This window comes from Neolamprologus multifasciatus, chromosome 20, assembly GCF_963576455.1.
Source record: "Neolamprologus multifasciatus chromosome 20, fNeoMul1.2, whole genome shotgun sequence".
NCBI lineage: Eukaryota > Metazoa > Chordata > Actinopteri > Cichliformes > Cichlidae > Neolamprologus > Neolamprologus multifasciatus.
The window spans coordinates 8,827,974-8,841,839 of NC_140458.1; the positions used below are offsets into that span (position 1 = coordinate 8,827,974).

The window sequence follows — 13,866 nt, forward strand, 5'->3', positions numbered from 1 at the left end:
CAGTTCAGGGATTTAGGTTAGTAGAAGTGACTCTGAGCAGGCTGATAAAACTGTCCGCAGCACTTACTAAGCAAACTTAACGTTTAAGGCAAGTCAAATGCAGGAGATATAAAAACAGTTACCCTACTTTATTTGTTATAAACTCAGTAATAGAGCTGTGTAGACGCTTTGATACCAGGCTGTAAACTAGTTTATTTCGTTTTACCATGGGTCTGTTTGAGGGTTGAAACCAGCCTCAAGTGGCCACTAGGGGAACTGCAGGTTTTATGTTGATTTCATTTATTCATTAGTAGTTAAAGTTACTTTCAGCAGCTCTATTATTCGCAACAGCTCATCACAGTGGATATCCCTGCAGGTCTCAGCCAACAGATTTATTTTTTTTTTTATCAAGTAATCTCTTTTTTCTCCTTCTGCCTAAATTTTGGCGTTTTGGATGTCACCGTTTTGGTTCTTTGCAATCAGAGGTGATGACGAGGGCTGACGTAGTCCTGCCGTCTAGCACAGCCGCTTTATTTCCCATTTGGACTCTAATGGACACCACTTTTTACAAGATGAACATTCACAGAAACTTAAACACGGGAAAAAATTAATAAACTCAAACTAAGCAACAGCCGAGATCATAGATCAAATGAGCAGTCATTTATTTATTTACTACATGAGTCGCCCCCTGGTGGCCATTAGAAAGAATGTGTTTCACTTTGCAGACTTGATGTATTTTTGACATACAGTCGCCTAGTTTTTCATGATGAGGCTGACAGCTCAGGCCCCCAGGTACAGTTTCTTACTTATCTATTTTTATACATAGACAGATAGACTTAATGTATGGCAATATTAAGTAAATTACGACATTACAGCCGCTTTAAAATAGCCACACTTTCAATAACAACAACAAAAGCTTGGAAAGTAAAAAGTAGAATATTTCAATAAAAGTGAAGAAACAAATAAAACTAGCTCAACATATAATTTAAAAATAAACACAACAAATTAAAAATGTCTCTATATTTATTTTAGAGCGCAAAGTTTAGCAAACAGATTAGAAAGAGAGAAAATAATAGATAAGATAAGATAAAACTTTATTAATCCCTCGGGTGGGTTCCTCTGGGAAATTTGGTGCAAACAAACAAACAAACAAATGTTGGTTATGGTTCAAGCTCAGGCAGCAGGTCTGACTGTGATGATCTGCAATATTTTCTGCGTGTGATTCTTTCAGGTCAGAGAAAACGCTCCCAGCAGAATATCCGGTGAGTGCTGTGGATATTTTGCAGTAGCAGAATTCAGTGCAGGATGCAGCAGTGGTGTGGGTGCACTGCACACCCCACAGTTGTGTGAGATTATCCAAATCCAGCGTGAATGGGCCGACACCATTGTCCCAAACAGCAGCAGCAGCAGCAGCAGCAGCAGCAGCTTCAGTGGTGGCGGTGGTGGTGATGTCACCAGGGGAAAGATGATGATACCTCCAAGTGCGATAGATTACAGCTGTGATGATGAGGCGGAGGATCGCTATTATTTCATTTATTATCATTACATTTAGCCCATGCTGACAGGGGAGAGTGGAGGGAGAGAGAAAGAGAGGGAGAGGAGGGCCGGATTAAAACAAACCCGCTCTGTGAGCTGGTTTTAGTTGCCATGGCAACGATCATTACCTCGCACTTGGGAGAGCAGGAGCAAGGAGAGAGAGGATGAGGAGGAGGGGAGACGGGACGGAGGTATGGGATGAAGAGATGCAAGCAGGAGAGAGGACGCAGTTGGGGGAAAACAAAAAAAAAGAAAGAAAAAAAAAGGAAATGTCAGATCCCAGGAAGTGTGCAGAAATGTCACAGGAGAGAGGGAGGAGGAGGAGGTGGGGTGTGCGGGGAGTGTGATTCCTCGATGCCAGGGGGACAACTTTTTGAACTCGGGACCCTCCTCTCACTCAAACACGAAAAGATCACTCCCCAGCTAGAACCCAATCTTCAGGAAATGTCAGAGAGCCCGTCTCGTATTTGCCTGGAAGAGGTGGAGAAAAAAAAAAAACTAATTAAACGTCCAGATCCATTTGTTCCATTTTACGCTCGCTGGAGGACTTTGCGTTCAAAAATATCAGCAGGTGCTCGGCTGTAACGACAAAATCTGGTGAAAATGCAAAGTGTTGACTGTTATGTATGAAGGTGTTGTTTAGAGGGGAAGATAAGGAGGAAGGGGGGTGGGGGGTGGGGGGGGGAGGAGAGGAAAGCCCCATGTGGTGCTGCGGATGGAGGCCGTTGTCCTGGCGATCCTACTTCTATGGTGTGTCACATGACCCTTTGCCCAGCACACCTGCCCGAGAGAAATCAGTGGCAGTTTCTATGGCGACAGGGTCAGCAGTACGGGAGGCAGGATGGCTGCCAGAGGTGGTGGTAGGAGGGACTGTTGGTCTTGTACAGTGTTATTTTTAAACATAGCAGAGATGAGGTGATGGTTGCAGACCCAGCCGGGCCCAAACTTCTCCACCTAACGGAGACATTTAAAGACTGCAGGAGGTGAGCTGGACAGGGTTGTTTTTTTTAAACTGGGGACAGAAAGCAAGTCAGAGTGGGCCCATCAGAAATCTGAAATAAATAGCAAACCAACGTGTTTTACAAAATGGAATATTTGTAGGTTTGAATGATCTTTCTTTACTTACAGTTATGTGGGAAAATAAGTAAAATCTGAAAAGAAAATCGGTTAAGTGCTATTGCACATATATCACAAACCCATCTTTTTACAAACAGCCTATGTATCGCATTAAAACATAAAAACCCATGTATGCACACAATTTCATAGCCAACTTACCTAATTTATTATTTATTCAAAACTACGACAAGAAGGAAAAATACTTTTAATCCCAGTTTTCACCTTTGCTCAAAGCTTCCCACCCATGCTCATTAAATTAAATTCCTATGAATATTCTTTTCCAAAGCCCGACAACACTTCAAAAACATTTTAATTGTTCTGATGGTTTTAATTGTGGGCAGACCTCCTGCCTCCATAACCGTTTATTAGGAGACGTGGCTGCCTCGTTAACGATATCTTGGCCAAATTAAAGCACAGGATTTAACCCCGGAGCGATGGAGATGGCAGTGACTTAAAATCAGTGTCTCGCACCTCCTTTGTTCTGAGTTCAGCTTTGCGAGGACTTAGAAAGTAGAGAATGTACTGAACTTTAAGCTTTATGGATCTACTGTATAGGCGTCAGACCCGCCTTTTCTCCAACAATATCCATAATTGGTTGCTTTCATGCAAGAACACAAATTTATGGTGGGCCCTAGGTCGGCCTATCAAATTTCAGGTGGTGTAGAGCCAACCAAGGTATCCCCATTCATAGCCACACCTTTTCAACAGTGTGGATGGTTCATCTGAGGATGTAGATGGGCCAAATGCTGATATCCATACTCACAGACTTTCAGCATTCTTCCTAAATCCATGAGGGCTCAGGCATGTCCCGCTATTAAAATGTCAAGTGGATTTTGAAGACTTGAAGCACCTTTTTCTGTGACGTTAAACACAAGGGTGCAGTGCAGCCCTAGTTGTCCCTTGGACGATGCTCAAATCATTCTGTCGTTCATTTAAATTCCTTGTGCGCCGTGAAGACAGTAAAATGTAAAATAAGAAGTCCTGAAGCTTGACTACATAATAAACTCCTGTCTCTCGGTGTTTTAGTGTTCTGATGGAAATTCAACCCAGGAGAACTCCTCCCTGAAGCGCGTAGCCGTGGTTGAAGACTTCTTTGACATAATCTATGCCATGCACGTGGAGATGGGCGCCGATCCCGGCAGAGCACCCAAACATGCAGGCCAAAAGAAGACCTACAAAGCGGTGAGTAAACACAACCAGGTGCCTGCAAGGTGCAAGTAATCATGCTGCTCCTTGCTGATAGTGTGTGGGCTGACAGTAACAGCAGCCAAATATTATATGAAGTCAATATAAACTCGGCAGTATTAACATCATATTTTATTTCCTCTTGTCTCCTCCGTTTCCTTGCTGCCTGTGGTGGGAAACAGGAGAGTTAGCATATTCAGCTCAGAAAAATGAGAGGTTGTTCACATGTTGAAGTTTGCAAGCTCCCAAAAAATTTATTAAAAGGCATATGTTTATCAGATTCACCGTTCTTATCTTTAGAAGTATTTTAAAAGCTGTAAAGACAAAGAGCAGCTGAGACCAATTTAAGTGTGTTTAGTTTTTATTTTAAATATTTGGTCAGTGAGTTTTGGACCACCAACATCAACAAAATTCATCCTCTGGGAAAAAATGATGCTGAGACATGCAACATTCCTTTCACTAGCTGTAACAGGAGTAATAGATTACATCTTCCAACATGTCCTGGAGCTGAAAGATCCCACGTCAACGAGCCTTACACCAAATACACAAACAGCAGAGTCTCATTGCTGCTGGTTCTTGTGCAAATTCATGAAGTGAGGAATTTGCCAGTTTTCAGAGCCAAAAAATCCCAGTTTTAATGCTGAGGCTAGTGGAGGTGCATTCATTTACACTTTAACATGTAACTGATACACTGCTTCGTCTCTAATATACTTCAGTTTTTATTTATTGTTCGATCAGGATTAGGGTTTAAAAGGAATCTGTTCACTTAAAAAAAGAGTTCTTCTGCAGAATTAAACACACATTAAGCAGCTCAGTTTTCTGAGGGTTTCGACCCATCGCGAGGTGACGACACTGCACATTTTACATGAATTTATTCACAACGCTGTCAGAGATAATTACCTTAACAAATTGTCTGTGTTTCCGTGGGTGGACATGTTAAAACGACCCTTTCATGTTGTTGTTTATGAACATATAAAACATAATGAAGCTTATATGATACATACCTGAACATCTTCCCATCCAACGTCACTTTAATTCAAGTGTGCTGCACAATTTAATTGTGCAGCACACTTGTTTGATGATTGACACATTCACTGGGACTGATGTATACTTTGCCTTTTACATTCAAGATGAGTTATTTAACAGTAAAAAAAATACAAACCCCCCCCCAAATGACTTGTAGCATCAATGCCTTCTAAAAACCTGCAGCTAGCAGGCATTGGCATAGCGATTGATATACTCTCTAAACTGTAGCCGAGTAGGCGTCCTTAAAGCGCTACAAACTTGTTTTTTCTCTTATAGCATCGACGTACTCGTAATCCACTGCATAGCCATGATTTCCAAGTGGAAATGCACAAATTTTCACTCAACCTGCCTGCATTTAGTTTGCAATATCTGACTGTGATTGGTGTGCTATCCAAAGCGTTTTTTTAACATTTGAAACTCGTCGTGATTCTGAGAAAACAATACAAATAAAGATTTAAAATCTAGATATAATCTCCCTCCACTGGTGAAAAACTGTGAGCCCTGCAAGTGTACAGTGTAACTTTTCCACCACTGTGATTAAACTACTTGGGAAGATGTGGAGAACTTCATGTAGCTGTACTGGGTAATGTGAACTCATTTGTGCGTGAAAAGTATGAAAATGCACAATTCATAATAAAGTTTCTTCAAAGGACAAAATAAATCCGTGCCTAATGCAGAAGTATTGTGCATTAGGCTAGCTCTAGCAGCTGTAATTTTTATCCAAAGTGAAGAATCATCTGTCTGTTTCTCACCTGAATATTTGCCTGTGGAAGCTCTTGGAAATATTGCATAACTAAAAACATATTTTTTGGGGAGACTATAAAAAGCGTGTTGACAACCTCTCTTTTCCTTTGTGTGAAATGTGGCCCACAGTTGCAGAGAGCTTAAAATAATCCCAATGTGATTAGTGGATTTGAAAAGAAGAGGCAACAAGTGAGGTCTTTGTAGGGGGTCCCAGACTCTGATCATCCACATGGCTAAAGGCAGGAGAATCAAAGAAGGCCAAATTTTGTGAGTCTGGGAATCATAATATATATATTTTTTAGCTTTAAGTAAACAAAGTCGATGCGGGGATCAAACCACAAATGTTTTTTTCGACCACAATATTCATCCTTTTAGAACAAAGAGCTTCTGTTAGTTTCTGCTGCAGACTGAGGTGTGGTCTCGGGCCGTGTAAGCTGTCCTGACAAAATGAGGGGCTTTGTCTGCAGCCATAGAGGTGCAGCGGCAGCATTTGTGGCTGGGTGGGTGGATGGGGGGGTTAGCAGGACGCTGGTACCCCTCCTCTTCTGCCATCCCCCCCAGGAATAAAAAAAAAGTCATAAAGCCAGTTCCTCTTGCCCCGTAGAGAGGTCCTGTCATGTCTCATAGAGTGTACCCTTTTGAGCAGGCAGCATCACTGGGGCCGGGCATAATATGGAACTGTCACTGTGGCCTTCTGGGACGTGCACGCTCCTCTGGGTGGCCTTTCCCTCTCAGCTGCCTCTAGGGGCCGTGAGGGGTGGTGGGCACCCCCACTGCCTCTCCATGGTCACGTGAAGGTCGCATTTTACAGGGAAACGCCAGAGGGGGTGAGGAGGGGAGGGTGGCATGGCAGTGGGGACAAACAGGGAAGGAAGGCTGAACATGAGAAGAGAGGTGTAGATATGAGTTAGCTGCACCTCAGAGAACAATAAGAGAAAGGGAATCGGAAAAGATGAGCACCACTTGTGTTTTACGGTATCAAAGCAGGAGTACGGAGGGGGGCTGCAGCTGGAATTAGGCCATCCAAAAGCACCAGCGATCGCCTAGAGGGAGGATTCCTCCTCATGCCATGTCGAGATAACACATAATCACTGACCCCATGCTTTCACACATGCATGGTAGAATTTAAAAAACAAACCAAAAAAAAAACAAAACACCTGCACACAGTTTGAGTTCAGCCACAGCCTGAGCCAAATCTGCTAACCCGGTGTCCTCCGCTTGCTACCCCGGCACAGATTGCAGAGACCTACGCCTTCCTGCCCAGAGAGGCAGTGACTCGGTTCCTAATGAGCTGTGGAGAGTGTCAGAAGAGGATGCACATTAACCCCAGCACTGCTGAGTTCAAAGGTAAAGGCACACACTAACCCAGAGACATCATTAACTGATGCACTATTTTTGAGATCAACCTTTAAGAGCTGTTAATGCTGAGATGCTTTGACACACTGACATGGAAAAGAGCTAATTACTATCACGTGATCATGATATTCTTAGATATACTGTGTTTTATCACATAGGACAGAGATAAGATAGAGGGGGTTGGCATCTGGATGACAGAAATTATGCTACATTGTCCTGTCAGACACTAAATATGAGCTGATATGATCTGAGGGATTTGTACTTTGAAGAGTTTTGAATCAAACCCTCATTAATAAAACATATGTGTGTATCCATCACTGACATGATGTAACAAAGACTCAAGAGGGCCGGCTCTCTGGGACCGTACACAGCCTCTAAAATGATCACAGAGTTCCTCTAGTGGTCGGTGTGGAGACTGCAGGCAGCTTGCCAGACACATTGTTTGGTTTCTGGTGTTAACTACAGCAGAGACTTGGATTTCTTTTGCAGGGTATTGAAGCAACTCTGCTGTACACAAAGCATTTGTCTGCAGAACTTCTCCACAGAGGGATTCAGCAAAGGGAGAAAAGCCAGTCCAGTCTTTGTGCTAGTTCTTCAAAACTATAAGAAAAAGAGATGATAGACAGATAAAAGAGGGGGGTTCACTGTGTTAGACAATGTATAAAATGAAAACACATTAAGAAGGGGTCAGAGTGAAAGGTGACAAATTATATTAAAAGAAATTGAACAAGACCCGAGGCTGTTTCTAGCCAGAATAGCATAATTGTAATGAAAATGGATATTAATAAACACCAATAAACTTTATTTTTTAAGTCCCAGAAAGCTGTCACTCACTAAGTATGACAAATGATGTTTAAACTAACTCGTGTACAGAAAGACAGTAGTTTTTCTGTTTTAAAATATTCCAAATTCCAGCAGGTGAGTTGTTTTTTTGGAAACTGTGCACTTTTGTTGTGTTTTATTTTTCTTTCCCATGTTTTATAGTTGTTTAGCTAAATAAATACTCTTTCAAGAGACAGACACTAATTGCTAGTGCTGCAAACTGCAGTTGTTTATGTGCTGATCTTATTTCTGTTGTAGCTTTTGAGAATGTGGTAGCATTACAGCTAACTGCATTACACCGTGAGGTTTTTCTGCTTTGACGTCCACTCTAGAGCATCACAGACAGAGATATAAAATCACAGAATCTGAGCTGACCCAGTGTAAAAACATGGATCTATCGCACTTTTCTCTGATACAGTTAGAATGGTAGATGTTCATATTAAATATGGCCGAAATTTTAAATCTTAAGTATGCTGTATGCACAAGTAATCTCTGTGAGCCAGAAGCTAACGTTATAAACTCCTCTAAACACTCTGTTACTCACAGTTTTTTCTACTCTTGGCTCTCTATGATGTCATTGAGAGGGAAGATCCCTAATATGGTCATCTCAGTGACACACGGTGCAAATTTCTGACTTCTCAGTTGTAGCTTTGAACTGAAACACCCCTTATGTCAGACATCCAGCCCAGAAAGTCAGAGCAGTCTCACCAACCCAAACTTAAAAATGTAAGATGGCATCAATTTACATAAACGGCGGTAAAACTCTAAAAGAAGTCATCTGTACAGCCACTGTTGTGTGTTTGTGACTTGCTAAATAAGCCATACACAGAGCACTGATAAGGCTCTACCCATGAAAGTACTTTATCTGTGTTTTTAAGCACAAAAAAACATTGTGCTGTTTTGCTGGTGATGAATAGATGGCTGTACCTTGCTAAGCAGCATTTGCTTTTTCAAATTTGCTACTGGAATGCTCTCAACTAGAAGTAACGTCATTTCCAGCTCTGAAATTAAACCTCTGAGTGAAATGAAACACAACAACAGGTCTGCCTGTGAATGCAGAAGCTCCACCCACCCAGTGTTCAAACAAACTGCTGCGAGGGGCAACCAATCAGAAGAAAGCTAGTTAAATGAGTGGGGAAATAAAATAGCAAAGTCAATATACTTCAAGTACCCCAAGAGTGATGTATTAACATGGGCTCAGTAGTAACTCATTAATGAATATTTTATAATGTGATCACATATTTTATATTTCAAAGTAGCAAGTAAGTAAATGTAGTGGAATAACTAATAATTAGTGTATAAATATTAAATAGTATAAATATTAAAGCACCTCAATGTTATAATTACAGCAGCAACACAATTATAATAATGACTAGGTTACCTTAATTCATGCTTGTACTGTAATTACACAATAAACTGTATGTTTGCTATGCTTTCCTTCACCAGAGAACGACAGACCGACCTCGCTGGTCCCGGACCTCATCGATTACAACATGCCTCTGACTGCCACCTACCTGAAACAAATGAAACTGCAGTGCATGACTGCCACTGAAAGGGTAAGTGCCTCTCTCTCTAAGTGGATCTTTGTGAGGTGTGGGCAGAGATAAAAGCTTTTCCACCCCAGGTATAATTGCACCGACTGCACGAGTCACCTCGTTATTTTCTTTAGAGGCTGCAGAGAGACATGCTCTGTATGGGGAAAATAGGATGTAATACGAAACAATCAGAGGGGGGAGCAGCCCAGTGTGAAATGAGGATTAGTAAATCTGTGGTGACGTCATGTGAGAGACCACTCCCATGTGTAGCTGTGACAGAAACACTCGGGAACTGCTGCCACTAAAGTGCAGGGAGCGGCACTTGATGCTGATAATGTAGACCTCACTCACGCATAATTAGGATTATCCGGAACAATGACCCAGACTGTGATTCGCAGGTGAGTACAAATTAACAAACGCTCAGACTGTTGGTCGCATCTGTGCGCAGACAAGAGTGTGAGCAGGCCAATAATTGAATTATTAACCATCACAGAGGTTTATTTCAGCGTTGTAGTAATTTGTTCCATATCTGTGCAGCACTGGTTTTGGAGCTCAGAGCAGCAGCTGTTTCATAATGCAGCAGATCACAAGTAAATTCACGACTGTGTGTTTAGTCTGTTGGAGCTTCACTTCTCAGCTGCCTGCATGTTGTTTTGCAGAACTTTGTTGGCTGCTAACGTTCATCTCTCACTTTCTGTCTGGTAAAGAAACAAATGGCAGATGTAATGAGTGAAAGACCATGCGGCAAAACCAAGTCTGTGATTTGTTTTCCACCCTTTTTATCTCACTGTTGTGCTCTTAAAGAGGCCATTTTGGTTTGTCACAGGCCTCCAGATATAAACAGAAAGTCAATGGTCTGCCATTAAATAGTATTCTAGGTTTGTTTCTTAATTGTTAAGTTGGTAAAATAGAAGATATTTTGGGTTGAGGTTGAGATATTTGCACCAAAGACAATCTTGATTTTTTTTTTGCAGATCTCTGCAGATTTCTGTCCATCTTAAGACAAACATATCTGCAAGCTTTCATCTGTGCTGTAAGCTTTACTATCTTCAAAGAGTGATGCGTCTAACCTACAACGCATGAAGTGAGCCTGTTTTAAAAGTTAACCTTGCCTCTCTTTAAATTATGTATCTATTTCTAAGCACAGACATTAATGATGCTACACATTCAGCTACTTAGAAACATGTAATTAGGAACCCTCCCCTCTCTCTCTTTGATGCTCCACGGCTCACTTGGTGCCTAATAGAGCTGTCACTGAGCATTTTGGTCCTCCACGAACCCCCTAACAGAGGGAAGGCTGCGTATTCCCAGGAGTTTAGGCCTATTTGTGTACTCGTGTGGGGGGGAATGAGATGACGAGATGCATTTCTGCTCCATTCACGACACACATTGGTAGTTGTGCTCCCTCTGAGTGGGACACATGACAGCGTGCATGCAGGTCATTTATGCGAACATGAATTAAATCGGCCTGGGTTGCACTTTGAAGCTCAGCTTTGGTATGAAATGTAAATAGGATTCATGCATTTAGTTCGGAGCCAAAACTCAGGACGGTCTGTGAATAGTTTGAGAGATTATTTAGCGCTCCTTCGCTTAATCCTCACCCTCGTGGCTTACTCATGTTTGTCTTACGCTAGAACAAGCTTCTTCAGGATTTCTGCATAACACAGTTAAAAATAGTGGTGCTCCAAGAAATATATTTGTTAAAAGAGAGAGTCTCCTGCTTTATTCTGCTCTTTGATGTCATCACTTTTTAGCCAAAAAATATCAACCAAAAACATATGAACTGGAAGTTGGTGGCTGTGATGTTTCCTCTGAACATTCTGGGCTCAGTGAGACCTCGCTAAAAGAATTTAACCTTCAAGCCAACAAATTTATGTATTTATATGTGCAATTCTGGTATTTTTAATCATAAAAATGCTTCCTACAGGAATGTTTACAGGAATTGGTGCAGCAGGTAATAATAAAAGGTTGTGTGGGGTCATTTATACATGTTGTACACATGTTTTATTTTAACATTATAGACTCTAATGTTATTGGAACTAGTAAAATGTTGGTAATTATTTGATAATAAGACTTCCTAAGCAGTGTTGTTATATTTCTGCAAAAAAATATTTTGAATTTTTCTGCAAAAAATATTTTAAATATAATAAGATGTTTGTTTAGATTTAGTTTGGAACAGAAACACGGAAGTAACAAATGACAAAAACAGTATGATGTAACGTGATAACACCCATTTATCCCATTAAGTTGTACTGTGATAGACTCACACTATAAGCATCTTTTTTTCAGAGGATAGCTACTTTTAGCTGTTAGATTTCACCAAAAATAATTCCTAACGCCACCCTAATGGGAATCTTTTTCCTCCAGCTGGAAATGAACCCGAGACTTTTTTATTCCCAACTGAATGTGTTAACTTCTGCACTATGGAGACACTATAAGTACAGCTTTTTGTAATATTAAATAAAAGCTCTTAACATACTAGATATAATTTGCTTGTATAATTTTCCGCATTCAGTTCCCTTTTGCACAAGCATGTTTACAAACTATGACTAATGACGTTGGAATATTTTTGAATCTCTGTACTGGATAAAGGAAATGGTATAGCTATAATAAACACAAATAAAGCCATTAAAAGGTGTTCCTGTATAAAATCTAATGGGGTCATAAATTACTCCACTCAGTCATTTTCAGCGCTTGAAGCTTTAAGCAATTTAAATGGCCATCATTTTGCAAAAACAAGGATATCATCTGTGAAAAAAATCCCCAACATCAATATAAAGCCTCACATTAACTTCTTATAGAAACTGAAGGAAGGACTAACACAGGGCGAAGCACATATCGGTTTGTGATAAACTCGGTCAGTGTCAACCTGTCCCTTAGCAGCAAAACTGTAATCAAAGTTGTCAGAACTGTGAGGGACCACTCCACGCCCTCTTCCCTCCTGTTCACTTCTCTTTTCCACTCTCACGCTGTCTTTCTTTCACGCCGCCTCCCTTCAGGATGACAGCTCGGTGAGCAGCGAGGACATGAACAACGCTGAGCCCACATGGGTCGCAGCTGAGCAGCCCCCAGTGCCTGAGTCGAGTCCACCGAATGGAGAGAGAGTCAGCAACCCGGCAGCCACTATTAAAGAAGAAGATGGTAAGTGGCTGCAAACCGCCGCAGCACAGTCCTCTCTTATCTCAGCATCATACTCCGCCCTGTGATTTTTTTTCCCCCTTTTATCTTTATTTACATCTGGAAGGCTACAGATTGGTGTTATGCAGGAAACAGCTTGCCTTGTTCTTAGTGGACTAATCCACATAAATCCAGTCTTACAGAGGGTGGGACACCACCACAGCCCCAATCCACTCGTCACCCCTCTCCCTCAGAGCTTAGAGAAGTAGGACAAAGGCCGATGTTAACCTTCACAGATTAGGAGAGAGAAAAAATTGGGGCAAGTCACTGAAAGGGATTGATTCTGTGTTTCGCCAAACCTAGGTGTGACACGTGCAGAGATCTTAGCAGTAACTGGCTTTAAAAGCTGCACACACAGCAGGAAAAGAAGGCTCGCCCTCTCCCCGTGGGTCCCTCCTCGTCCTCATCTCTTTCTGTTTTTTCCCCTGCAAAACTCTTAAGTTTCCCTATTTTTACTCTAACTTTCATTTGTGGTGACAGTTGACCCCATTGCACACTTCCTTCACAATTTCATTATGCAGAGCACGAGGCAGGAAGTCCCCTCTCCTACTCCAACTCCCACTCTAAAATCTATTCCAGTAAACAGCCCCACATTAATGCTAAATTATGAAAACATCTGCACAGCTCATCTTCGTATCTGCGTCTGTGTCTCTTTCCCTCCCCTCTGCCAGATGACGACTCCTCAGAGAGCGGCAGCGCCAATGGGCTGCCGGCTCTGACCTCCCCGGAGGTGCTAGCCGTGGGTGGGAACGTCCCAGATGGTGGGGCATCGTACGGGGAGGTAGCAGAGAACGGGGTGAGCGCTCCCCTGGACTTCAGCACCACTTCATCTTCATCCTCCTCGGAGGATCAGCAGCCGGTGAATCTGAGCGACAGACTGCTGCCGGCGGGGAGCTCGCCACCAAACTCCTACCCTGCAGACCCCAACAGGAAGTACCCCATAAAAACCGAGTACACCAACAAGGTAACAGCAGAAACATGATCTGCACTGATGACGATAAACTCCCGTGTGTCTGTGTAATCCACAACAATGGATTTCTTTGTGTGTTTCTCTGTGTTTAGTCCCCTCCGTACAGCTCAGGAAGCTATGACTCTGTGAAAACTGAGCTGAGCATGAGCGCAGAGGACCTGACCTCTGGTCGAGCACAGATAATTGACGACGATGACGACGATCATGATGACCATGATGACAGCGACAAGATTAATGACGCTGAGGGGCTGGACCCTGAGAGACTTAAAGCCTTCAATGTAAGTAATATTTGCAGCAGACCTAAATTAATGTGGATGGAAAATACAGCGCAGAGCTGTTCATCAGCCTGTCAGCACAGATGTTAAATCATATGTATTATTACTCCGCGCACATGCTATTCTTTATTGCTTTGCTATATAT

The 13,866-nt window shown here is 42.1% G+C and overlaps 1 protein-coding gene across 2 annotated transcripts in view; it reads left to right on the top strand.

Annotated features, from left to right (window-relative positions):
- nol4la (nucleolar protein 4-like a) overlaps positions 1 to 13,866 on the top strand; it is a 33,869-nt gene that overhangs the window by 9,689 nt on the left and 10,314 nt on the right. For both annotated transcript variants that reach the window (XM_085144808.1, XM_085144809.1), the window contains exons 2-7: positions 3,658 to 3,813; positions 6,822 to 6,933; positions 9,211 to 9,320; positions 12,299 to 12,440; positions 13,148 to 13,440; positions 13,539 to 13,724. In XM_085144808.1, the coding sequence (XP_085000934.1) occupies positions 3,658 to 3,813; positions 6,822 to 6,933; positions 9,211 to 9,320; positions 12,299 to 12,440; positions 13,148 to 13,440; positions 13,539 to 13,724 (999 nt within the window). The remainder of the gene's footprint in view (positions 1 to 3,657; positions 3,814 to 6,821; positions 6,934 to 9,210; positions 9,321 to 12,298; positions 12,441 to 13,147; positions 13,441 to 13,538; positions 13,725 to 13,866) is intronic.